Raw genomic sequence first — 26,736 nt, forward strand, 5'->3', positions numbered from 1 at the left:
GTGTAATTGATCCCTCTTTTTTTTGTCCCTCAGATTTTCTTCTCAGACCTGGAGGGTTGAGAAGGGGGGGAAAGGCAGCATTGACACTTTTCTTTTTCTTTTTCTTTTTTTCAGATTCAGAAGAGTAAAACACACCTCATAGACAATAAGAGAGGCTGCCAATGTCTTGCATCATTTTAGCTGAGCTTCTTCATTCTCTTCTCCTTCCACAAAGACCTGTATCTGGGGAAGGTGTACAACTTTCAAAAACAAGGCCCACCCCTGCACTTGGCCTTCTCTCATGCCATCTCCTCCCAGGAGATGACTTTCTGGGAGCTGGTTTGAGGTCTTAGAACTCTGGGGGAATCCCCCCAGCCCAAGCAAACAACACAACTTCCGATTTTTGCACAAACAGAAACAACACATGAAGGGACTTCCTCAAAATCCTTTGCTAATGCCCTGGCTTTCAAGGCACCTGTCTGACCTGATGGGAACGGACATCCTGGAAACGCTGAGAGAGGCCTGAGAAAGCCACACACACAGGAATTGCCACTGTATTTCTTTATGTGTTGTTATTTTTGCACTGGTTGCTGATGGTGGATGCAGCCAAGCTGGCCTTCATTGCAGCTAAGATGATGATTTCAGTCTCTGGTTGTTCCTTTCCTGAGTCAGGAACATTCTTTCTCTCCGGTTTTCTTTCAGACTTAGAAATTGTTCCCATGCTTTTCTTTCCATTTATATAATATGAAATTCCTTCTGTTTTATAAAAAAAGGAGATTTTCCTCTCCTTTATTTGATGCTTAATTTACCTGTGCATTCATTAATACAAACCTGAATGTTTCAGTTCATGACCGTATTGTTCAGGTGGGAAACCCAGTGTTTTCACTGAGTAGCATCCATGACTAAGTGGTTACTGAAATTTTTACCACTGGGTGGTCCTCTTCTTTTGAATATTTATGGTTTGACCTAATCGCTCTTCTTTCTATTCAGGGAAGTGCTAAGGGAATTAGTATCAGGGAGATATGTCCAATAATTTTTTTTCATTTTAATGAGCCTTTAGAAATACCAGATAGGAGATGATTAATAGCACGAATCAAAAATAAGAATAGTGGATGTCACAGGGAAAGAGACGAGAAATACAGCCCCCTGAAACCAAATCAAGAATGGGATCCAGTGGAGTGAAAGTCAAGGAATTTTGTGGATCTAAATGGTGTGATTTGAATGAAACTGATTCTTAAAATGGAGTTGTGGTTCACAGAGGAATCTTTGAGTCCTTCCTAAGGGTAAATCACATGAATAGGCTGGTGATGGAAGAGGAATACAAATAGGAAGAGAGAGAGAGCTGGACAGTAGGCTTAACTGTATTCCTCGTTGCAGATTTAATTGCCACATTGAAAACACGAAAACAAACATTTAAAAAATCCTCTCAGAACTAAGGCAAAATGTTGGTATTTCTTCAGACAGAAAGGAGACTGTGTATGTAGTCTACCAGGCCTTTTGTCTCACTGAAATATTCCCCAACAGAAAGATCTGGAGAACTCTGTGGTGTGGAATGCACTGTCGTGTACTGATATTCAAGCAGGGTTCTTAGATCAGATTTCCATTTTGCTTGGTAATAACACGGATTTTTCTGTTGTTCCTCCTGTTTTCCTAACAGTGACCACAGTAAGTCATGTGGTCACAAATTCAAAACAGGAGCTTAGCAGGTCAAGTAAATGAGTACAGCAAGCTATAGTATCAGAGTGATTGTGATGAATGGCAATTCATTGTGGGCCTGGGTATCAGAGAGCCAGTAAGGAGTAGTAGGAGGGAGTGGGGAGGGCATGCATTGCCCCAAGGGGGCAGTGGCTGGCAGCTACAGGATCAGTGCTATGTGGGAAGGAGGGTCCTAGATATCTAAGAGTTTTTGTAAACCCCCTCCAAATTTTTTTAATATTGGCAACTAATTCAGAAACTTACAAACACAGTGCTGGCCAAAGAAAACATCCCTATGAACTGCATTCAATGCATGGGACATCGATTTGCAAACTATGCTCTTTGAGGTGGTTTTAAATAGAAGTGAAATACAACCAGTGCATGTCATTTCTTGACCTTGGAACCTGAACTTTTGACCTCACTTCAATTCTGTATTTTTCTATGTAGAGCTTTGCAACCAATCAAAATAGAAAGGTGCAGCTTCCCTTTTATACTCAATCAAGACTAAACAATATTTGAAAAAGAAATAGGAATATAGCCGTTTTTTCTAGCACCAATAAAGATGGAAATGTTTCACATTTGCTTTAAGTCATTAATTTAGCTGGAAAAAGGTGGGAAGACAATTTTATTCAGAATAGCACTCTGGGGCTTCCTTGGTGGCGCAGTGGTTGAGAGCCCGCCTGCCGATGCAGGGGCCGAGGGTTCGTGCCCCAGTCTGGGAAGATCCCACATGCCGCGGAGTGGCTGGGCCCATGAGCCATGGCCACTGAGCCTGCGCATCCAGAGCCTGTGCTCCGCAACGGGAGAGGCCCCAACAGTGAGAGGCCCGCGTACCACAAAAAAAAAAAAAAAAAAAAAAAAAAAACCAGAATAGCACTCTGCTTGGAACTCTCAGCGTGGAAAAACAAAAACACCATGTAACTTTTATTTTTAAATCCTTAGAAAGTGTTTTGAAGGGACATTGAGTAAAAAATCAAAATTATATATTTTTTTAAATAAAAAACAATGTATTACTGTGCTATAAATTGATACTGGAGCTGGTAAGACAACAGTATTGACTGGAAGAACAGTATTTCCAGAGCTCTAGCTCACTTGCTGTGGTCTTTCCATTCTCTTGGAACAGCTTCCTCCAAGTTGAGCAGCAAAGTGGAAGACACATTCTTCCATTGCACGGATTGTGACATCTTACTCTGTGTTCCATTGTCACTTAAAAAGCAAAGCTTACACACCTGAGTTAAGAATTAACTGGTATGTGGGGAAAGTACTAGGGATGTTCAGTTCTACATGTCCCTGGGTAGAAAGTGACAAATGGAGTTAGCCCTTGAGTTTGGGTCCCCATATCACCAACTAGCTCTACAGCCAAGTTTTGTTGATGCAGTATGTTTTGCTGCCATAATGACCGAACCATAGGCGGGTCTTTGTTCCAGCTTTTATTCACACCTACCTTTCTTAGGTTATGAGCCCTAGTTGTTTATGGCAGCAGGCAAGAGACTCATTTCTAACCCATTAAATTCAAATGGATTTTCTCCCTATGTCCATTTCATTCCTGGAGCTTTTAAAAAGCATTGAAGATATCTGACAGGATCCCATTAAGGATCTGATATACTTAAACAATAAAATGATATCTAGACATCTGAGAGCCAAAGAACAATCTAGTGCACCTGTTCATTTCATTTTCAGCATTAAAGCCATTATATTATATTTTCCACCTGAAGTGATGCCTCTAGTAAATATGAAAAATAGAAAGTAAAGAGCAGTATTATCACAGGATGTGAGACAGCAAATAAAAAGATGGAGACCAATTTTGTAATCCATGTTTTAGGAGTAAGGATGCTGGTCTTTTAATATCACTTCTGTCATGGATCACTTTTCTTTAGATAGATAGATAGGAAAAATATGTAATATGTTTTCTTCTATTCTTAACCTTTCAGCCGAGACTTACAGGGTAGAAATGACTTCATAACATTCCCCATGGAGTAAGTAGGAAAACAAAAGAAAAAAGGCACAAAATCTTTTTCTCATCATGAGATAGGGAAGATTCTGAGATTAAAACCTATGTATGTAGCATTATGTCCCCCATAAAGGGGATTTTAGGAAATAAACTTCGTTCTGATTGCAAGATTCCCATACATCCCAACAGGATGTGCACCACTGGCCTGGCATACAGTCGGCGTTCAGGAAACACATGCAGAACTGTCCAGCTGAATTTCACTAGCCTCCTGTGACTGCAAAGTTCCAAGTTTCCCTGAAAATGCACTCAACGTCTTCTGTATGTCAAGTGTATTGCTAAAGGCTTATCTTCTAAGTATGTGCAGACATACCCTAGTGACACAAATAGCTTATTATAAGGGACAGGAAATTGCAAGTAGTATGGGGGAAATTATCAGAGCCAAGTTTATGAAAATAAAACTTCTCTGTGGTTTCTGGGTTTAAGAAAAACAAACAAATGAAAAAAACAAAAACAGAAACAAACCAAAACAGGATTTATATGAAAATTCACTTCCCAAAGGGAGGATGACACCATTACCAGTGGATTTATTTATAATCCAAGTTGTAACATTTAAAATCCAAAACAGACTTTCTTGAAGCGAGTAAAAGCGTCTATATGTGCAGCATGGGGAATCAGTGCTCTTCCAATATTATGGTCGGTATAGTACTGAACCACAGCAAAGTTGGATGTTAAAGAAATAATGTTGCAATAATGATGTTATATTGGCTCTTCTTTGTGAATAAATGGAAAGTAATATTTGTAATTCATTGATAGTGATCCATGATGAAAGGCCTCATTATCATTTAGAAAATGAACTTGAAAAAATTGTAATGAACAGCACAATATTTGTATAAAATATCCCTCTGAGAACCAAGAGACACATTATCTGCCAAGACCAGATGTCAGTTGTTAAGGTTTCCTCTCATCAAACACACTGGTGGGTACAGAGATGATGGCAGAATTAGAAAGGAAACAGAGCCTGTAGGACATTAGACAGGGTTCATCTGATAAGTGAATTGGGGTCCAGGGAAGTTTAGAAAATGGGAAGAAATCCTCTGGATGTTTTCATTGAACATTTGCAAAAGCCTGGATGCTCCTCCAGGAAATCTGCAATAAACAATGATTATTTCATCAAAAGAATATCTTGTTTTTACATTGAACAAGAGTGGGGTGCAGCAGGAGACCCAGACTGAAAGATTCATGAAAGTCAGTTTAAACATTATTAAGTCCTGATTATTTTAACTAATTCCCCTCCACCTCATCCATTTTTTTCTTTAAAATATTGGCAGACAGGGCTTCCCTGGTGGCACAGCGGTTGAGAGTCCGCCTGCCGATGCAGGGGACACGGGTTCGTGCCCCGGTCCGGGAAGATCCCACATGCCGCGGAGCGGCTGGGCCCGTGAGCCATGGCTGCTGAGCCTGCGCGTCCAGAGCCTGTGCTCTGCAATGGGAGAGCCCACAACAGTGAGAGACCCACGTACTGCAAAAAATAATAATAATAAAATAAAATAAAGCCCATTAAAACCCAGTGGCTATGGAATGGCTTTTCAATAGATTGCCCTGGAGGCATGCCCTTGTACAGTTTTTGCTTCTCTGTGGTGATCTGTCTTAGGGTAGGTATTTGTGGACTAGTGTCCTTGTCTTTGAGTGGATATATGTGTGATGGTACAGAATGTAGTCACACACCAGTAAACATAGATTTATAGTAAAAATCTACAGCCATAGGTATTGTCCAGTAACTGATTCTAGAGACAGAACTGTATAAATTTTCCTTTTTTCTTGCTTTGATGATATTTTTATAAAATTTTATATGCTGTAAAAAATTTTTAAAAATATTTGCTATTTTCATTTGTAGAGCTCGGTTAGGTTTTTATCAACTCTGGGGCCCGCTGTACAGCCAGATTCCTCCCTCCACCTAATCTAAGCATTCTCTCGCTTTTTCATACTTCTTCTCTCTCCTTATTTTCTTCTCTCATTCTTATACCTTTTGCAAGTTCCTTCTTTTGCCTCTGTCCAGGCAAGCCATTCTGTTTGCAGCATCTTTTTTGCACATGGAAACACAAAATAATGGAAAAAACAAAATTATCTTGTTCCAGTGTGATCCACATGAGGAAAGGCTGTGGACCAGGGATGGGGTATGTCTAGATGGGGAGAAGGGAATAGTTTGGGGAAAGGAAGCAGCAACAAGGAAATCCTCATGGGATATCCATTACCCAAAGCAAGGTGACTCACTTTGAGCCTAATATAATGCTCTTATTGTCTCTTCTCAGTCTACAGCACAATTTTTGTACAGGGTTTTTCTCCTTAAGATGTTAAGCCCTCACCATGGGTCTCTAGACCTTTCCTTACTAGGGCACTGGCCACCAACTCAGCTCATCTCCTCAGCCTGAGATTTTGCTGCTGTTCAGCTGGAATTCGGGGAGATATCTGGATCAAAATCAAGAATGTTTAACAAAACTCGAAAGAGGGAGGCAAGCAGAATCAAAACCCCGAACCTCAATCCAAATCATGCCGAATAAATAGTTCTTTTCAGGAATAAGGAAGGGATTTCTAGATGTGTTCTGAGAAAGCTCTTCCAAAAGGGAAGATGATAAAATAGACTTTGTCTGTATTTTATGGCAGTGATAGAATGTACTTCCATGATATGAAATACGTTTTTAGCAGATAAAATGCAGGTTGCAATTTGCAAGAGAATGACCATCCATTTTAAGAAAAGTGTTTTGTTCCCTGTGATGCTGGTTTGTACTAAAAGAAACTATTCAAATGCCATAGCCTCACATCTCTAAATGCAAAAATAAATCATAGGGATTCATGTAAAACAGAATATGCTAAACTGCTCTCAATAAATTATGTGTTTATTGTAAATCTTTATTGCACAGATGAGGCTGACAGTCCCTCAATGTATAATTTTCCCCCAGCATCTAGTAATGAATAAGTACTTGTATGTTCTTCTGATTACCAAATAAAAACAATGAGTTAACCTCTCTATTGGAATTTGAAAAATGAAAAGGCTGTTTTTCTTTACTTTAATGTTTTTCATTGTTGTCAATGTTCTGTCCCAGATATGAGGCTGTCCAGACTCACTCAACCATCTGTCTCTTTTGTATTCTTCCAAATGCCAAGCAATATCCAGGTACCAAGTGCTTTTGCCTGCACACTGAAGATATACACAGTGTATCACGTCTCATATAATCTTTTTTGAGGGCTGAGTGGATGGGCTATCAGAAGCTCCTTGGAGGCTTAAGAAATGTCAGTGTTCCAGGAATTAGGCTGGCTTCCATATGTTCACTTTTCTTCTGAGTACCATGATACGGTTTTACATTCCTACAAAGCTAGTTTTTGAATTCCAAACATTTTTTCCTTTTCCTTCTCCCTCAGGTAGAAAAGGCTATCTGGCAATATTTTCTTTCTCTCCAGCTACAAACATAGGGAGTCTGACTAGGGACTAGTCATTACCCTATTTGTGAGCATACATACATGGTTTAATATAGTGAATGGCGTCCAGCCTTCAAACCAGCCACTAAGAGGCACCCCTAGTGGTGATGGTGCATATTACACAAGTACCCCCCCCTTATCTGGACCACCTCTGTATGTTGTTCCTCTGCAGTAACTCCGCTGGGTGATTACTGACTAAAGAGGCTGGGATATTCCTCCCAAGCGGCCATGCGTTGAAACACATTTTTTTCAATTCCTCTTTTTTCCTGAGAGCAAAAAACAGAACTTATTTTGAAAAATATAGAGAAGTATAATAAAATTTAAATCACTTGTAATACCCCATTCAGTGTCAGTTCTTTACTTCCCGATGGTCTTTTGCTATGTGTTTTTACACAGTTGAGGCCATACAGTACAATATATTTAATTTTGTATTATGGTTTGTTCTCATAATATTAGATTGTAAGCATTACCCATTAAAAAAAACCTCTTTACTAATATAATTTCAATTGCAACATAATTTTTCATTTTGTGGCTCTTGTGAAGTTTACTTAACTACCTGTCTGCTGTTGGACAATTACGTTATATGCTTTTATTTTCTGAAGTTGTAAATAACAGCAGCGGGGCTCTTTGTACATAAGGCTTTGTCGCATTTCTGAATATCTCCATCGGAAGAATTCTTAGAATACTGGATCAAAGGTCATGGACCTTTTTTCAGACTCCTCATTCATATACCCAATCCCAAGGCATATTCGGATATTAAAACGGCCATATTTAAATAGCATATAACGTTGCATGTCTGAATAGCTCTTATGTTTTTGATCATTGTTCTTTGTGATGAATAGAGATCAGGTCACACAAAAGAAAGCATGTATTGTGGAGGAGAAATGTTATCAAACACTCTGACTGTGCTGCTCTAGCTTATACACTGTTGTAAAACAACTCTTAGGAAAGTACAGGAGGTAGGCTTGAAGCCTTCCAAACTTTCAGAGATTCCACAGCCCTAAGCAGAACGTGGACTTCTCTTGATGCCCTTTTGTCAAGGCTGCAAAGGGGCAAGGATAACGATTCATTTAGCTCGTTGATCTCTGCCACCCCCTGAATGGAGCACAGAGAAAATGTTGGTGGATGTGCTCAGCAACGGCTATCAAATGTTGTGGGTATCCGTAAAGGCAGACACTGCAATAGGCTAAAAGAAAGAGAGTGGAAATGCACAGTAGGCTGACAGACACTTTTCCTACTTTAGTCCTTCAGCACCCACTTCTGCCTTGGGACCTCCTTGTGTTGTAACAACATTGCTATTGTTGGACCGTTACTAACGATGACGCTAGGTCTCAAGGGCTTTTTTTTTTTTTTTTTTTTGTGGTACGCGAACCTCTCACCGCTGCAGCCTCTCCCGTCGCAGAGCACAGGCTCCGGACGCACAGGCCCAGCGGCCATGGCTCACGGACCCAGCCGCTCCACGGTACGTGGGATCCTCCCAGACCGGGAAACGAACCCGCGCCCCCTGCATCGGCAGGCGGACCCCCAACCACTGCGCCAACAAGGAAGCCCCTCAAGGGCTTTTAAATCACCTTTCCCGGCAGGCTTTGGCCTGGCCCTGCTAATCTTACTTTGCAGAGGGAAATTACTTGAGGTCAAGTTGCCAATCATTGGGTTTAGTGCTAACCTCATGTCCTGAGTCTTAGATGTGTGTATTTGCCCCAAGGCAGGCAGCCTTGGTTGTCACTTTCATCACTGTCCTCTTCTCCAGACTCCTGATGAATTGGATTTGTTGCCCTTTAGCTGAACCAACCAAGGACATTAATTTGAAATATCTGAAAGCTATTCGTTTCTCAAAAGATACTTCCAGTCACACAAGCTGAAGTGTTGCAGCTCTGCCCTGAGCTGACTGATTGGGTTGTTTACTCCTTGAACATTCACATGCTCTGGGTCAAAGACAATGTAATGCGTGACCTTAAAGTGCTTCTCTCCCAAAGATGACATATTAGCTGCTGTACACACACACACACACACACACACACACACACACACCTTTCTTTTGAATATAAACTAATAACACACTCTATCGCACTTCAGTTTGCTAAGTTCTCTCACTTGGTCCTCACAATGACATCCTGAAATCGATGTTTTTAAATTTGTATAGATGAGGAAAATGGAACTTAGCTCAATGTCAGCACTGATGTAGTTGTTTATTCATGTTTTTATTTCCTTACCTCATTTACAAAATATTTCAGAAGTCTAAAATCACATAAATGTAACCAATTTGCTTTTAAAAAATGAAGACTGCAGAATAAAACCAGAGGCAGGAAGTCAAGCTAGTGTAGATTGAGTCAAACAGGGCAAACGTTAGTGTACAGTCATGCAGGCTGAATAGGCCTCCCCAGTTCCCAGCATTAGATCATAAATTGGGCCTGAGCTTCCAGGAAACCTAAATAAAAATGAAAAGAAACCATTTACAAGGTTCACATCATTCATGAGGACAAACAACGCCAGTTCCTCAGAAGAAAGAACGCTTCCCTTACAGCTGAAAGAAGTGTCTTCCACAGGTGTTCACTGGGTTCACTTACACTGCTTCTCACTCCTGGCTGCAGACAGGCTCGCCCGGGCCCCATCCCAGATCAGTGAAACAGCACATCTAGGGGGAGGCCCAGGTATCAGCATATTTTCTTTAGAACTCCCCAGACCGTCCTAATGTGGAGCCAGGATTGAAAAGCACTGACAGAGTGAATTCTGAGTTACTCACGGAGAAGCATCCCAGGTAGATTTCTACAATAAATCCCAGAGTGAGGTCTATGTGTCCACCAGCCTGGAACAGTAGGGGTCAGTTTGAAAGCTGACCTGGACGTGGACCTTCCAGCTCAACTTCTGATGTGTTCCCTGGGAATGGGAGCAAGGGAGGGTGAAGGGTTTTAGAAAATGAGACTTAGATAAGCTGAGTATTATTCCCACGAACGGAACTTTGAGTAAAGTGATAGGTTATTTGGTGGCTATGGAGTGGAAAATGATTTCAGGGACACAACCTGACTTAACAGGGAGCCCATGGGAGGCTGACTCAGAGCCTAACCACCCCCAATGGTCCATGGGGCCACCTGATGGTCTGGAGAAATTGCCAACAGGTTTATTTTATGCGTCTCTGCCTGCTACCTGTTTGTGACTCACGATTAGGAGAGGCGCATGTGGTTTCTCCCTTTTCCTGATATATTGGGCATTTTGTCAAGCATACAGAGAAAATAACCGCATTGGTAGAGGGCTTGCAGCTCTGCTTTTCCACTGACGCACGGCCCCCAGAGTTTTCTGTCTCATTCACTATCTGCAAAGGAGACACCAAGGGAATGAAAAGTCGCCCCAAGAAAAAGCCATCAAGCTTCAGGCTTTGGGAAGCTCATGATAGGTCAGTTTTTTAAAATATATTTATTTTATTTGTATTTATTTTTGGCTGCGTTGGGTCTTCATTGATGCATACGGGCTTTTTTCTAGTTGCGGTGAACGGGGGCTACTCTTCATTGCTGTGCACGGGCTTCTCATTGAGGTGGCTTCTCTTATTGCAGAGCACGGGCTCTAGAGCGCAGGTTCAGTAGTGGTGGTGCACGGGCCTAGCTGCTCCGCGACATATGGGATCTTTCCGGCCCAGAGATCGAACCCGTGTCCCTTGCATTGGAAGGTGGATTCTTAACCAGTGTGCTACAAGGGAAGTCCCTTGATAGGTGACTTTAATTGCGCCAAGCATTTCTATGAAATAACCTGGCAATAGTGAATATTTTTACAGGTAACACCATTAAAAGCTTGTCGTCATTCAGTGCTTTGCAGGTTTTTAAGTGCTCATTTAGGTCACATTACATTTGATCTCTCAGCTTCATGAGGGTATCTGTGGAAAGCAGAGTGCCCTATTTTCCAGCAGTTAAAGAAGGAAATTTCTATCACATAAGGTTTTCCAAGCCTCCCTGAAGATCAGAATCACCTGGGACACTTGTGACAGATCCACGTCCCTCCAGAAATGCGGGCTCACTAGTGCTTGGCTGGGCTAGGGAATCTGGGTTTTTTTTCCTTTTTGTTAATAATCCCAGGTAGTTCTTATGTGTAGGCAAATTTAGGAAGACGGCACCTGAAGGAAACCTGGATAACGGATTGGTCAAGAAATAGCAAGAGTCATTGGGAAAAGTTTCTCTAGGTTTAAACTCTGAAGGCTCTTGGCTTAAATTTTGCCCCCCAACATTCAGTAACTTTCTGAAAATTACTTACACTTTGTCTCCAAATTCCATAAATTAGGAATCATTCTATCACCAGAGAGTTAGTATCAGAAAAGATAACCAACGTACGTTTAATTGTCCATTACTAATACGGTGCCTAGAACATGGTAGCTGCCTGATATGTGACAGTACCTGATGCTAATGACCAAGTGGCCAAATTGTGAGTCACAGCTCTGAATAAAAAACCCTAAACTCGGGCTTCCCTGGTGGCGCAGTGGTTGAGAATCCGCCTGCCGATGCAGGAGACACGGATTCGTGCCCTGGTCCGGGAAGATCCCACATGCCGCGGAGCAACTAAGCCCGTGAGCCATGGCCGCTAGGCCTGCGCGTCCGGAGCCTGTGCTCCGCAACGGGAGAGGCCACAACAGTGAGAGGCCCGCATACCGCAAAAAAAAAAAAAAAAAAAAAAAAAAAACCCTAAACTCTGCCTCCTTCCTAAAGCAGTGGTTCTTAACGGAGGGTAATTTTGTTCCTAGGGGACATTTATCAGTGTCTGGAGGACATTTTTGATTATCATGACGGTGGGGGCCTTGGTGTGGGGGTGAGGAAGGAGTTTGATGCTGACACCTAGCAGTAGAGGCCAGGGATGCTGCTAAACATTCTACCATGCACAGGACAGCAAAGAATGATGTGACAAAATATCAGTGTGCATCTGTAGAGAGAAACCCTATCTGAAAGGGACAGTGAGACAAGTGAAACGTGCCGTGAGTGGAGGGACAAACACTTTGAGTTATTGGCTTCCCCACCGTGGAGGCGGATCCAATGGGACACAGGTTGTTTCTGGTGGGTCAGGAATGGCTATGGACCTGCACCCTGGTAGTGCCCTGGATTGGGGCTGGCTTGATACACACTCAGGTCCACCATTCTTCCTGTAGGATACAGTGTGAGTGGCACCCCCCGCCCCCCGGAGCTGTGCAGTGAGGCAGCCCTGGCCCGGACCCCACTTATCACTTTGGGTAAATCTTTTTACCTCTAGTGTCTGAGCACCCCATTTGATAGATGATCATTAGACTCACCTGGGGAAACTGTTGACCTGCAAACTTGTGGCTCCATTCCCTGGAGGTTCCCCTTCAGTGGGTCAGCAAATGACCCTGGAAGCCATATTTATAAAAATCACCCAACTCTTACATTCAGGGCATCTACAAGATCTGGAAAACGAAGACCTGAAAGTTCTGCCAGATACCACTTCTCTCACCTCGTGCAAATTAACAGTTTTTGTGGGTCTGAGGTGTTTGGATTAATTTCGCTTTCTCTATTTTTACTATTATTACTACTACTACTAACACTGTTAACAGTACTTCCACTGCTAATAATAATAATAATGATAATAATAATTTACAGTAACACAGAATGTCAAGGGTAGTACCTTGTTCTTTAAGACTAAAATGGAACACTCTCAAACACCATCCCTAGTGTATATCTTCACATCTCACCAGGTATTCCAGGGTTGGGAAAGCTTATCCCTTGCCTGGACCCCAAGTTCCTGCTTCGTCTGATGTCGAGATCAGTCAGTGTGTCTTCTTGTTATCTTTACCCATGACTGTGTTCACTCAGACTAGCACAACCTCCACTCACACCAGGCCTCTGCATGGAAAGTAGACTTTACAAAAAGTTTGCGTAGGTTCAGGGGACTTGTGACAGATAACTTGACGTTAAATCATGCCTACCCTCTGCCCGAGAATTCTCTCTGCTTTTCTGCCAGCTCAGAATCCAGGCATTTGTCATGTTGCTGGATTCTGGCCTTCGGGCCTCTTTTGCCCCACTCTGTATGGCCAAATAAACAAAGAAACGAATGAATAAACAAATAATATTTGCATTTATAGATAAAATATATATGTGTATGTGCATTTTATGTGTATACGTATATTTATGTATAAAATGATATCTACGTGTATGTGTGTATAGGCATATATTATGTATATACAAACATACACACACACACACACACACACACATATGTGTAAATGTTCTTTTGCAGAACAATTCACCTCGCTTCCTTTATTTCTCGCCAGAGCACTTGGGCGTAGTTGTTGTCATTTCCCTTATTTTGCAGATGAAGACTTCCTCTTCACAGATCTTCAGAGGTTCCAGAGAAATCAAGTTTGTTCCTTGAGGTCCAATAGGGAGTAAAGGCTATAGGGACCAAGCAGAGACAAACCCCTGGCTTCTCACTTCTAAATCCAGAACTTCCCCTTTCACAGCAGCAGTTCTCCACTCTGGACGCACATTAGCACCACCTGGGGTGGGCTTTGAAAATCTGGATGCCAGAGCTCCAGCCCAGTACAATGAACACAGAATCTCTGGGTGTGGCGCTCAGGTAACTGCATATTTAGAACGCTTCCCTGGTGATCCTAAAGTGCATGCCCGCTCAGACCAGTCTGGAGACAGAGAACCATCACACACACAGAGGTAAAGGCTGTGCTCCTGGCTTTTCTGGACCATGGCCTATGCCCTGCTTTCCTCCCACACCCTCACCCAACCTTCTTCTCAATGTTGTCTTCAGACCCCAACTTTTGGATCATTGGATAACATTGCACGTGAGCATGTACCGGTCTGAAAAGTCTGTCCACAATCCTATTCTTTCTCATCCTCTTTCCTCTTTACAGGCATAAAGAAGCATTCTCATGGCTCACCAGCCCCAAGCACTAGCTCCACGAGTCGCCTTACCTTGCCAGGTGCGTAAATATCGCTTCATAGTCTTAGCTGATCACAGACAGCAGAAAGGACCCGTTTCTCAGGAGTTGAGTTTAGCAGTTGATAAGTGGGTAATCTGGCCCCTTGTGTATCCTGTTGACCCCATGTTATCAGAGGGCTTTGTCTCTGTCATCCACATTTGTAAGGTTCTCCCAAGAATGGACATAACAAATTCATAGTTGGTTCACAATCTCTCCTGCTCACTGATGGAAAGAGTAGAATCTTGATCTTCCTTAAGGTTCATCGGGACATGCTGTGCAAGTATTTCTTTGAGAGGCAGATGGCACAGGGGGAAGAATGAATTTTTGGTGAGAGAGAGAGACTTGGGTTCAAATCTCAGCTTTGCCATGTTCACACTGTGCAGGCTCACTACACTTATTCAACTTCTTGGAGCTTCTGTTTTCTCATCTGTCTCCATGATAATAAGAATTAGAAATAATACTCATCAATTTAACATAGTACTGACTCATAGATGGTGCTCATAGCGAGTATCTACTGTTGAGAAATAAGGAGGTCATGGACGATCTGTACTGGATCCTATCTAACATTTACTAGAAATTTTTAAGCATTCATGACAATCCTGTGTAATCAGTATTTAATATGAGGGGTACCTATTGGTCACTGTCTCCATGCATAGACTTACATTCTCTATGCAAATTAGTCTCCAAGTAAAACTTGGAAAAACACATTTATTTGGCGGGAAGGAGAGATTATAAAAGGTAAATATGGATATTGTAGAAAAATCAAAAAATAATACAAATTAAAAGAAGGAAAGATGGTGCCAAAATGCTACCACTCAGAGCTAATCAAGATTACCTCTCCTTCCAGTGTTTCTTAATACCTTCTTTTTTTTCTAGATTGAGATTATACTCTACATGGAGTTTTGTTTCCTCCCTTTTAAAATTTACTGTTACATTATGTGCTTTCCCCCATGTTATTAAATATTTTAAAAATATTTCAGCAATTGACTAACATTTCATATGATTGTACCACAATTTATTTATATACAGCATCCATGGGAATTGGTTTCAGGACTACCCACAAATACCAGAATCCATGGATGCTCAAGTCACCCACAGTTAACCCTCCATATCTGCAGGTTCCACATCTGTAGATACAAGGGGCCGACTGTATTCATTAATAATCTGGCATTTATATACCTTGCCTTTTTTTATCATTAATAACTTTACGTTCTTGTATATAAGTCTTCTTCTGAGTCTGTAAATATGGATTTAGGACAGATTCCTGTAGGTACAATTACTGATTCAAAGAGTATGTACATACTTAGGTTCTTGACACGTTATTGTCAAAGTGATTTCCAGAAAAGTAGTATTATTTTATACTTTTAGCAATGAGTTTGCCATTTCACTTTGCTCTTGCTACTGCTACACTGATACTTCACTAATTTGATAAGAAAAATTATATTCATATATTGTTTGCATTTAGTTTATCTTTTAAAAAATCTGTTTTCTAATGTTAATTTATCTTTTACATTGTTTCTTTGGGGAATTTCCATATTTCATCCATTCAAAGAGGGACAGTGACTTGCATTTTAGCTACTCTGAAATAGGAATGTTTTGCAAGCAATGGGGTGTTATAATTGAATTAACAGCATTTTTTTCTTGGTTGTACATGAAATAATAGTTCACGTTATAATCGGCGGCATCTTAGATTAGATGAAATATAATCTACGTCCATCTGCTTTTTCAGCTTCAACTTATGCAGTGTCCCTACCCCAGTCCAACAGCTGGACTCAATGTCCACTGAATAGCCCCTGAACTTACTTGCCTCTCACTCTGCCTAGAACAGTCTTTACCCTTTTCTCCCCTGGTTAATTTCTCTTTGCAGTCTCTCCAAACTATCTAGGTAGAATTAATGCTGATGTATAATTATTTGCTTATAAGTCCTTTAACCATTGATCGGTGGCTTTATCAAGGGTAGGGACTGTCTTATTCTTTTTTGTCCCAGTGCCTGCTGAGGTGACAAGCACATATTGTGTGCTCATAAATGTTTATGAGGCCGGGTGCCCTGGTGTGTGAGTGAGCATTATCCAATTTAATTTATGACTAGATAGAAAGCAGCCATCCTCAGAAGAAGACTCATCTTGGAAATTGGATTTGTATCAACTATACTAACTTACAGCTATACAACTATAACTATACAACTATACTGACTGTTTTCTAGTACTGAGTAGACCTTGCTCTGTAGTCTCTGGAAGCCCATTTCATCTTGTCCCTGTTTGTGGTTATTGTGCTCTTAGGATTATAGTCATTATGAGGAAAACATTTCTAAACCCAACAACTTCAGTGTGTAGTGATGGTGTTTGCTCTTCTTTGTAAAGTCATAACATTCCTGGGTCAAGTGGGACCTCTGACATACTGGACATCTGCACGAACATGCAGACCTAACCTGGTTCCCACCTACTATGCCGGGGACCTATATTGCTGGCCTGCTGGGATTCTAAGACCTTTGAGTCAGAGTCTCAGCCACCCTGTCTTTGGCCTTAGTTTCGCAGTCTAAAGTGGTCCCCAATTGGGTGTCAGGATCTGAGTTCCAACCACTCGAAAGCCTGTGGAGGTGGAGTGGGTAGTTCTCAAAACACTTGACATAATAAACCATGCTTTGTTTAGCAGACGCCCTCCACGTCACTCATAAAGACAGCCAGCCCGCTGTTTCTCCTTGTGACCTCACGAATGCCACAAGTTACCTCCCACAGTGCACATACCTCTACCACAAGCTCTTGGTGCAGGCTGTCAAGCAACTTAAAATATGTTTTAGGATACTCAAAGAGCCAAATGGAGGAATAAAAATCCTTTAAAACCAATAAAGGAAAATTATGCTGAAGCCAAACAAGAACAGAGATATGCAAAAGAAGCAATCCAAAATCTGAAATGTTAAAAAGCAAACAAACATGTAGTCATAGGAATTTTTTAAAAACAAAGAAAAACACAGTTGGTGGTACAAACTCAAGGTAGAGCACAGCTGAAAAGAGAATGTTGGAAGATAGTCCTTAGGACTTTATACCAAACATATTGTACAGATAGAACCATATAAAAAAAAGAAAAGAAAGAGCTTGAAGCATAAAGCTCTTAGAAGAAAACATCCTTATGACCTTGAATTAGACAACAGTTTCTTAGATATGATACTGAAAGCCCAAGCTGCCAAAGAAAAATTAATAATACAACTTCATCAAAATTAAAAACGTTCCATTATCAAGAAAGCTAAAAGAAAATCCATGGAATGAAAGAAAATATTTGCAAACCATAAATCTGATAAGGATTTAGCATCCAGAATATGTAAAGAATTCTTATAACTCAACAATAAAAAGACAAACAAGACAATTTAAAAGTGGGCAAAAGATTTGAAGAAACATTTCTCCAAAGAAGATAGGCAAATGGAACGTGAAAAGATGCTCAACATTATTAGTCAATAGGGAAATGCAAATCAAAACCACAGTGAGATATCACTTCACATGCACTAGAAAGGTAAGAATAAAAAAGATGGATAATAACAAGTTTTGACAATGATGTGGAAATCTTAGTACCACCGTACATTGCTGATGGGAATGTAAATGGTGCAACTACTTTGGAAAACAGTTTGGCAGTTCCTTAAAATGTTAATCATAGAGTGACCATAACACCCAGCAGTTCCACTACTAGGTATGTTCTCAAGAGAACTGAAAACATATGTTCACACAAAAACTTGTCCACAAGTATTCATAGCAACATTACTCATAATAGCCAAAAACTGGAGACAACCTAAATGCCCATCAACTGATGAATATATAAACAAAATGTGGTATATCCATACAATAGATTATTATTTGACCGTACTAGAGGGAGAAAGTACTGATACGTTCTACAACATGAATGAACCTTGAAAACATTTTGCCAAGTGAAAGAAGCCAGACACAAATGGCCACATATTGTATGATTCCATTTATGTGAAATATGCAGAATAGACAAATCTACAGAGACAGAATGTAGACTAGTGGTTACTAGAGCCTGGGGAGGGAGAAGAATGGAGAGTGAATTCTCATGGGAATGGGAATTTTTTATTGGTGAAGAAAATGTTTTGTAAACTGTCACTGTTTGCTGATGACATGATACTATACATTGAAAATCCTAAAGATGCCACCAGAAAACTACTAGAACTAATAACTGAATTTGGTAAGGTTGCAGGATACAAAATTAATGCACAGAAATCTCTTGCACTCCTATACACTAACAATGAAAGATCAGAAATAGAAATTAAGGAAACAATCCCATTTACCATTGCAACAAAAAGAATAAAATACCTAGGAATAAACCTACCTACGGAGACAAAAGACCTGTATGCAGAAAACTATAAAACACTGATGAAAGAAATCAAAGATGACATATACAGATGGAGAGATATACCATGCTCCTGGATTGAAAGAATCAACATTGTGAAAATGACTATACTACCCAAAGCAATCTACAGGTTCAATGCAATCCCTATCAAATTACCAAGGGCATTTTTCACAGAACAAGAACAAAAATGTTTACAATTTGTATGGAAACACAAAAGACCCTGAATAGCCAAAGCAATCTTGAGAAAGAAAAACAGAGCTGGAGGAATCAGGCTACCTGACTTCAGACTATACTACAAAGATACAGTAGTCAAGACAGTATGGTACTGGCACAAAATATAGATGACACCTATGGTCACCTTATCTTTGACAAAGGAGGCAAGAATATCCAATGGAGAAAGACAGCCTCTTCAATAAGTGGTGCTGGGAAAACTGGACAGCTACATGTAAAAGAATGAAATTAGAACACTCCCTAACACCATAGACAAAAATAAATTCAAAATGGATTAAAGACCTAAACGTAAGGCCAGACACTATAAAACTCTTAGAGGAAAACATAGAGGAACACCCTATGACATAAATCACAGCAAGATCCTTTTTGACCCACCTCCTAGAGAAATGGAAATAAAAACAAAAATAAACAAATGGGACCTAATGAAACTTAAAAGCTTTCCCACAGCAAAGGAAACCATAAATAAGACAAAAATACAACCCTCAGAATGGGAGAAAATATTTACAAACAAAGCAACTAACAAAGGATTAATCTCCAAAATATACAAGCAGCTCATGCAGCACAATATCAAAAAAACAAACAACCCAGTCCAAAAATGGGCGGAAGACCTAAATAGCCATTTCTCCCAAGTAGACATACAGATGGCCAACAAACACATGAAAAGATGCTCAACATCACTCATCATTAGAGAAATGCAAATCAAAACCACAATGAGGTATCACCTCACACCGGTCAGAATGGCCATCATCAAAATATCTAGAAACAATAAATGCTGGAGAGGGCATAGAGAAAAGGGAACCCTCCTGCACTGTTGGTGGGAATGTAAATTGATACAGCCACTATGGAGAGCAGTATGGAGGTTCCTTAAAAAACTAAAAATAGAACTACCATATGACCCAGTAATCCCACTACTGGGCATATACCCTGAGAAAACCATAATTCAAAAAGATACATGTGGACTTCCCTGGTGGTGCAGTGGTTAAGAATCCACCTGCCAATGCAGGGGACATGGGTTCGAGCCCTAGTCCAGGAAGATCCCACATGCTGTGGAGCAACTAAGCCTGTGAGCCACAACTACTGAGTCCACGCACTGCAACCACTGAAGCCCGCATGCCTAGAGCCTGTGCTCTGCAACAAGAGAAGCCACCACAATGAGAAGCCTGTGCACCGCAACAAAGAGTAACCCCCGCTCACCACAACTAGAGAAAGCCCACACACAGCAACGAAGACCCAACGCAGCCAAAAATAAAATATAAATAAATAAATTTATATCAAAAAAAATGGTCAGCTTAAAAAAAAATGATACATGTACCACACTGTTCATTGCAACACTATATACAATAGCCAGGACATGGAAGCAACCTAAATGTCTATCAACAGATGAATGGTTAAAGAAGATGTGGCACATATATACAATAGACTATTACTCAGCCATAAAAAGAAACGAAATTGAGTTGTTTGTGGTGAGGTGGATGGACCTAGAGTCTTTCATAGAGAGTGAAGTAAGTCAGAAAGAGAAAAACAAATACCGTATGCTAACGCATATATATGGAAACTAAAAAAGCTGTACTGATGAACCCAGTGGCAGGGCAGGAATAAAGACACAGACGTAGAGATGGGCTTGAGGACACAGGGGTGGAAGGGAAAGCTTGGATGAAGTGGGAGAGTAGCATGGACATATATACACTACCTAATGTAAAATGGATGGCTATTGGGAAGCTGCTGCATAGCACAGGGAGATCAGCTCAGCGCTGTGTGATGACCTAGAGGGATGATATGGGGGGGTAGGAGGGAGGCTCAAGAGGGAGGGGATATGGGGATATATGTATACATATAGCTGATTCACTTTGTTGTACAGCAGAAACTGACACAACATTGTGAAGCAATTATGCTCCAATAAAGATGTGAAAAAAAATGTTTTGTAATTAAATATTGGTGATGATTGCACGACCTTGTGAATAAAATAGAAAGCACCGAACTGTACACTTCAAATGGTGAATTATATGGTAAGTGAATTATGTCTCAATTTTAAAAATGAAAGAGCACGGAAGATAGATAAACAGCTCTAAAGGCTCAAATTCCTAGACAGTAAATGCACCTCACTTGCCATACGAAAGTAATACCAAACACATACCGAAATGCATTGTGTGAGATTGTTCCAAATTATGTCAAGGGTGAGAAAACATTACATGCTATAAGAAGCTGGTTATGTTCAAGGGAGCTGAAAGCATGTTGCCTGTAATAAAATGACAACCAACTGACAGCAAATTTGCGTTAGCAACAGCAGATGCCAAAAGACAATGAAGATATATCTTTCATAGGCTGAGGGAAAAGAAAGCATTATGTAATAGCTAAAATAGCTATTATATAGCTATTTAAAATTATTATAAATTATAAATTATTAGTTATGAATGAAGGCAAAGTAAAAACATTTTAGGTTTACAATGACATAATTTAGCACTCCAGACTTCACTAAAAGAAGTATAAGGGATATACCTCAAGAAGAAGAAAAGTGAACCCAAAAGCAAAGTGTGAGAGACAGGAATTAATGGTGAGCACACAAGTAAATAAAGCATGTTGGTAAATGTGAGTAACTAGGCACCATAAAAATAATGTCCATATTTTTTGCGTTAAAATAGGAAACAGAAGCTATAGATGGAAGAGGGGATATTTAAGGGGGAGTTAAGGAACGCTAAGATCTATTCTGTCTTTGGGCAGAGCTTTGTAATTTTGTAACTTTTTTTGTAACACAAAGATCATCAGTAAATAATAGAAATATAACCTATAGCATCTAAGTCAGCAAATTAACAACAGCAAAGAAAGGGAATACAGAAAATGTATCTACTTGGTAGAAGGCAGAAAGGGAAAAAAAGAAGCAAGGAATAAAGAATGATTATAAAATTAGAGAGTAGAGTCAAGTCCAAAACCAAAACAAAATTAGATAGTAGAATCAAGTCCAAAACTATCAGTAATAAGAATAATTGCAAGTGGCTCAAACTCTGCTCTTAAAATACAGAAATTTGGATAAGAAAAACAAAATCCAGCCCTGTCCTTCTTTTAAAAGAAACACTTTTTGTGTGTGTGTGTGGTACGCGGGCCTCTCACTGCTTTGGCCTCTCCCGTTGCGGAGCACAGGCTCTGGACGCGCAGGCTCAGCAGCCATGGCTCACGGGCCCAGCCGCTCCGCGGCATGTGGGATCTTCCCGGACTGGGGCACGAACCCGTGTCCCCTGCATCGGCAGGCGGACTCTCAACCACTGCGCCACCAGGGAAGCCCTAAAAGAAACACTTAAGAAAAACTCCCAGAAAGTCTGCTAATGTATGGCAAAAGAAATTCCATGCAAAATATAAAGCTAGTTCTTTGAAAAACATCATCCATTTTAACATCTGTACAATATCCTATTATATAAATGTGCCACAGGATATTCAATCATTTTTCTGTTGATGGTGGGTTTCCATTTTTTTGCTATTGCAAACAATGCTCAACATAATGTTGGGCAAGAAAAGCAAGTTTCGGGCTTCCCTGGTGGCGCAGTGGTTGAGAATCCGCCTGCCGATGCAGGGGACACGGGTTCGTGCCCTGGTTCGGGAAGATCCCACATGCCGCGGAGCAACTAAGCCCGTGAGCCATGGCCGCTAGGCCTGCGCGTCCGGAGCCTGTGTTCCGCAATGGGAGAGGCCACAACAGTGAGAGGCCCGCATACCGCAAAAAAAAAAAAAAAAAAAAAAAAGCAAGTTTCAATCAGATTTAACACAATTTGTATTATCTTTTAAAACAAGCAAAAAAAAGTAGTTATTTTATGGTTGCGTAGAAATGCAATAATTGAATGACTATATGCACAGGAATAATAAACATCAAATTCTGGATTTTTGGGGGGGAGAAGGGAAGGGTATATTAGGTACTTAAATTCTACCTTGATATTTAATCTCTTTAAACAAATTTTTGAACAAATATGCAAAATGTTAAGATCTGCTTAAACTGTATTGACAGAGTACCTGGGTATTTGTTATATTATTAATTATAGTTTCTCTATGCTCAAATATTATACATTAAAGAATTTCTAGTGAAAAATCTGTGACTGTCTTCCAAGACAGTTTTGTTTGTCACATGTGTCAGTCCTGAAGCCACCAGAGACCACTTCATTAAAGAAATGCTTGTGTGGTTTCCGAAATTATCAAAGCTTTCTCCTGACACGCCAGCACCAGGAAACTGCTCTGAGGACATCACCTTGATTCCTTGCACGTCCGTAGCAAAGTGACTCTTATATGGTAAAGTAATAGCACCTGCAGACAATTTTTTTCTAGCGCCAACTTCAGGTGTGCCCCATGAGGTCTGTGAACGCAGTCAAGCTCATGGGCGGGCCGTAAATGATGGAGAGCTGAGCAAATGTCGGCTCTCGCTGGAGGAGTGGCCCAGAGCTTCACTTCCAGTCATGACTGCTAACGATGGAGACTAGTCAGTGGCTTCTGAGCAGATGCTCCCAGCACCTCGGTCACATCACTTCCCCGAAGTGATCGTTGGATGGAAAGGTACAGTACCGTAGTCATTCGCTGATGCAGATAGCTGATTGCTCCTGTGTGTGCAGCTTCTGGCTTGCATGGTCGTGTTGGCAGTAGATGCAGCTCTGCTTCTAATCTCCGTTGCCTGATGTAGAAAGAGTTGGTGCGTTGAGATGCCAGCTGGCTTGCAGTGACATTTTTTGTGTGTCCTGTTCTAGGGGACTATGGATAACATATCCATCCAGAGGATTCCTCAGAAGAGAACTGACCAGCCCTGAGGTCTGAAAACATTTTAGGAAGCTTATGTTGCTTTTACAAAAACAAAATATTATGTGTATTGTAAGTTACTGAGTGATTAACTTCAAAAATGGTAACTTCTGATCTTCCTAATACAGGTTTTTAGCAGTAAATACTTTGGTATGTATTGCACATCTCTCAAATATCAGGGACAATGCTAGGTTCTTCACATGTATTATCTCGTTTAATCTTCACAACAACCCTCTAAGGAAGGTATTGTTATCTCCATTTCACAAATTAGGAAACTGAGGCATACGCAGCTAAATAGCTTGCCCAGAGTTAGCAGGTGGCAATCCTGTACTCTTTGCTCGAGTTTCATTGTCAGGGGTAAAGACTGATGTCAAACAGTCCACACTGGAACAGCCTTTCTTTCACAGCTGTACTCTGCCTGGGGTAGAGTACAATTATGCATGTACCGATTTCAGGCACAACTGTGGGGTGTGGAGGGATCCTGCATTGTCTTAATTTTAAGTAAAGATTCCCATGAGTGGTCTCTTTGCAATTGCCTTTTATCTTGAGTTCAGTTTAAAGGATGCCAGTTGTCATTCTTATTATGGACTAGAGCAAAACACATTTGTTATACGTGATTTAGCACTTCAGAGCTCTAGAACCCTAAAGAAATTTAACTTTACAGGCTGCTTCTGGCAGAGGTCATAGTTGGTGTGAGCAAAGGACAGAGCTACTGCTTTGGCCTTACACTCCCCATCTTCAGATGCACACGTGGAAAAAGGCACACACTGATGAAAAAACATCGAACAAAAGACTTAGCTTGCGTAATCTCCCAAATATTTTTCTCCTTTGAAAGAGCATGCTTCATGTTCTTTGTGCTTGCCAGGAGAAACAAAATGAAAACAAAGAACTCAATTGAAGATGATCATCTCCTTGAGGGAGGGCTTTCTTATTCTTTTTTATTAATTAAAATAATATTTTTATTAAATTAAATGATTAATCATTAAATCATAAGGTCGCAGGGCATTTAATGGCTAGCAGTTGTTTGAATAAGAATAGAGCTTAGTTTTCCAGCCTTCCTTACCTAATTGCTCCTGCTCTTTCACCTGTTTGTCAGAGGGACTTGAAAACTGTGCCTCAGCCTCTCCAGACGATAGTAAGACCTGAGTTGAGGTTATAGCTTTGGTGTAAAACAAAAGTGCTCAGGCCTCAAATTTGAAACTTCAAAGGAAAGGAATTTGCTGACATTCTTCACTGAGCAAACACGGGCAGCAAATCTAGGTATCAAGGCATTGCTGATGCAAGGGAGGAATATTAGGTTTTGTAGATTCTCGTCCACTGTGTCAGCTGGTGTGTATTCTAAGTGATTCCCCTCTTCTTTAGTAAATGAGAGATTTATGAAGGTTACTGAGTATGATGCCAAGTAGTTTACTCATTCATTAAATATTTTTCAGCACCAACTGTTATCAGTACTGGGCTTAAATTCTGGGGATGCAAATGTGTATAACACCCTGTCCCGTCCTAATGAAGTTTATAGCCAGGATCAGTGATCTATAGGGTGAAGCATAAGGAAGAGGTACCTCAAAGACCAGGGAATCAGTTGTTCGAGAATGGCTTCCAATGAAGGTGACTCAAAGAATTATTATGGCTCAGCATAATAAATGCAAAGAGTCTTAAGAATCAAAAGTCGTTTGTTTGTCATTTTCCTAATTACGTCAAGATTAGAGTTCAGGGACTGAAACTCCTTCCATCCTGGTTGGGTATCTAAGCCACACTTCCAGCACTCGACACTCATGGTTAGGAATAGCCCAAAGGGATTGAATGAATCTCCGTATTTGTACGTGGTATAAAGAGTTTAGAATGTGGGGATAGATGTTTCTGCTTTGCTTAAAATGTCACTGGGTTTCAGCAAAGTGTTTCCCTTAGGTAGCTGAATGGAAAAACAAACAAACATATATATATATATATATATATATGTGTGTGTATTTTTTTCCCCACAAATGACCATTTTGGATAATTAGCCTTTTGTGAATCACAGTGGTATGTTCTCTGCCAAATAGTCACAAATAAATTCATTAGGTTAATCTCTTCGTTGTGTGCTGAGGCCTTTCATGTGGTAAAATCCATTTGTATGGGGAATGACATGACTTTTCTATACTATAATAAGAAATACCAGCGAGGCCACCATTAAAAGGCTCCTGGTGATGACCTTTCATCTCCTGTGCTGTGTGACGATGGTAGCCACATACCAAGCACCTACGACATACTGGCACTCCGCGAGGTTGCAAGGTACCATACATACATTATCTCAGTTATAGCCCCTTTAAAATCCTCACAACAACCATGCAAAGAGGTTACCATTTTCCCCATTTTACAGAAAAAAAAACAAAAACAAACCCAAAACCCTGAATCCCCAGATTATCTCCTTAGGATCTCACAGCTGGTAATAGCTTAATCCAGTTCTGTGACACCCCAAACCCACACTTCTCTCACAATACCACACCACCTCTCCCAAAAGTAGATCTTCATGGATTTGATTCTTGTCACAGATCTTAGCATGTGGCCAAGGGTTGGCCACTCCTGTGTGCGACGACCAGACCCTGTCAGCTGCCCCAAGCATCCCTCGAAACTTAAGGATAAGCCGACATATTCTCAAAACAAACTGGGCACCTAAGCCAGTGGTTCTCAACCTGGCTACGAGTTAGAACCACCGGGCGTTACAAACATACTTGCTTGGGCTTCACCTTAAAATAATAGATTACTTTCAAGACTCTTGGAGGTGGGGCCTAGGAATCAGTAAATTTGAAGCTTTCCAGGTGATCTGATGGGCATCCAGGGTTGAGAAACATAGGTGGAAGCAAACAGCTTCAGGTTGGATGAAGGGCAACAAAACTATGTGGTTTATTTTTTTTCCCTGTGGCCATGTATTCCTCTGGGGACCTGGAAATGCTGGTCAGGTGATCTTTCCACACTAGGGAGTGGTTTGGTTCAGGCAGTGTCAACTGGCCTTTTTCTGGATAGCTTCTCAGACAGCAAGCTTCCTGTCTGCTGTGCTCTGTGCTCTGTGAGCTTCAGATATGGAACCCGTAGACTGGTTAGTATTCTCATTTTCTTGAGGAAGAGTCCTTGGAGAAGCAGAGTCTTTTCCAGTGTAGATGCTGGGTTTAAGTATTCTAGTTTTAATATAAACTACACCTTGAAGAGTTTAAGAATAGACCCTCACCTTAGACAGCACTACATCTAATGTGCATGGTTTAAGAGTAATGTTCTGGCTGGGTTCATGTTGCTAGATTGTATTTCTGCAAAAGGAAGGAAGACCTATCAGCGTGGCCTTCATATAATGCTTTCATGTCTTGAGGAGACAAAGGATTTCCCTAGCTGGGAA

The 26,736-nt window shown here is 40.8% G+C and overlaps 1 protein-coding gene across 20 annotated transcripts in view; it reads left to right on the plus strand.

Annotated features, from left to right (window-relative positions):
* PDE1C (phosphodiesterase 1C) overlaps positions 1-26,736 on the plus strand; it is a 701,054-nt gene that overhangs the window by 567,371 nt on the left and 106,947 nt on the right. For 7 of the 20 annotated variants that reach the window (XR_010842164.1, XR_010842165.1, XM_067042375.1 and 4 more), the window contains one exon: positions 13,953-14,021. Coding sequence is in view for 18 of the 20 variants with exons in the window: in XM_067042375.1 (XP_066898476.1) it covers positions 13,953-14,021 (69 nt within the window). In the remaining 2 variants the exon portion in view is untranslated. Of the gene's footprint in view, positions 1-114; positions 6,657-13,952; positions 14,022-14,897; positions 14,987-16,110; positions 20,369-22,922; positions 23,090-26,736 lie in introns of those variants that run through there. The other 13 variants (XM_067042374.1, XM_067042377.1, XM_067042383.1 and 10 more) reach the window with 6 other exon arrangements.

The sequence above is a fragment of the Kogia breviceps genome, chromosome 9, assembly GCF_026419965.1.
Source record: "Kogia breviceps isolate mKogBre1 chromosome 9, mKogBre1 haplotype 1, whole genome shotgun sequence".
In the NCBI taxonomy this organism is placed as follows: domain Eukaryota; kingdom Metazoa; phylum Chordata; class Mammalia; order Artiodactyla; family Physeteridae; genus Kogia; species Kogia breviceps.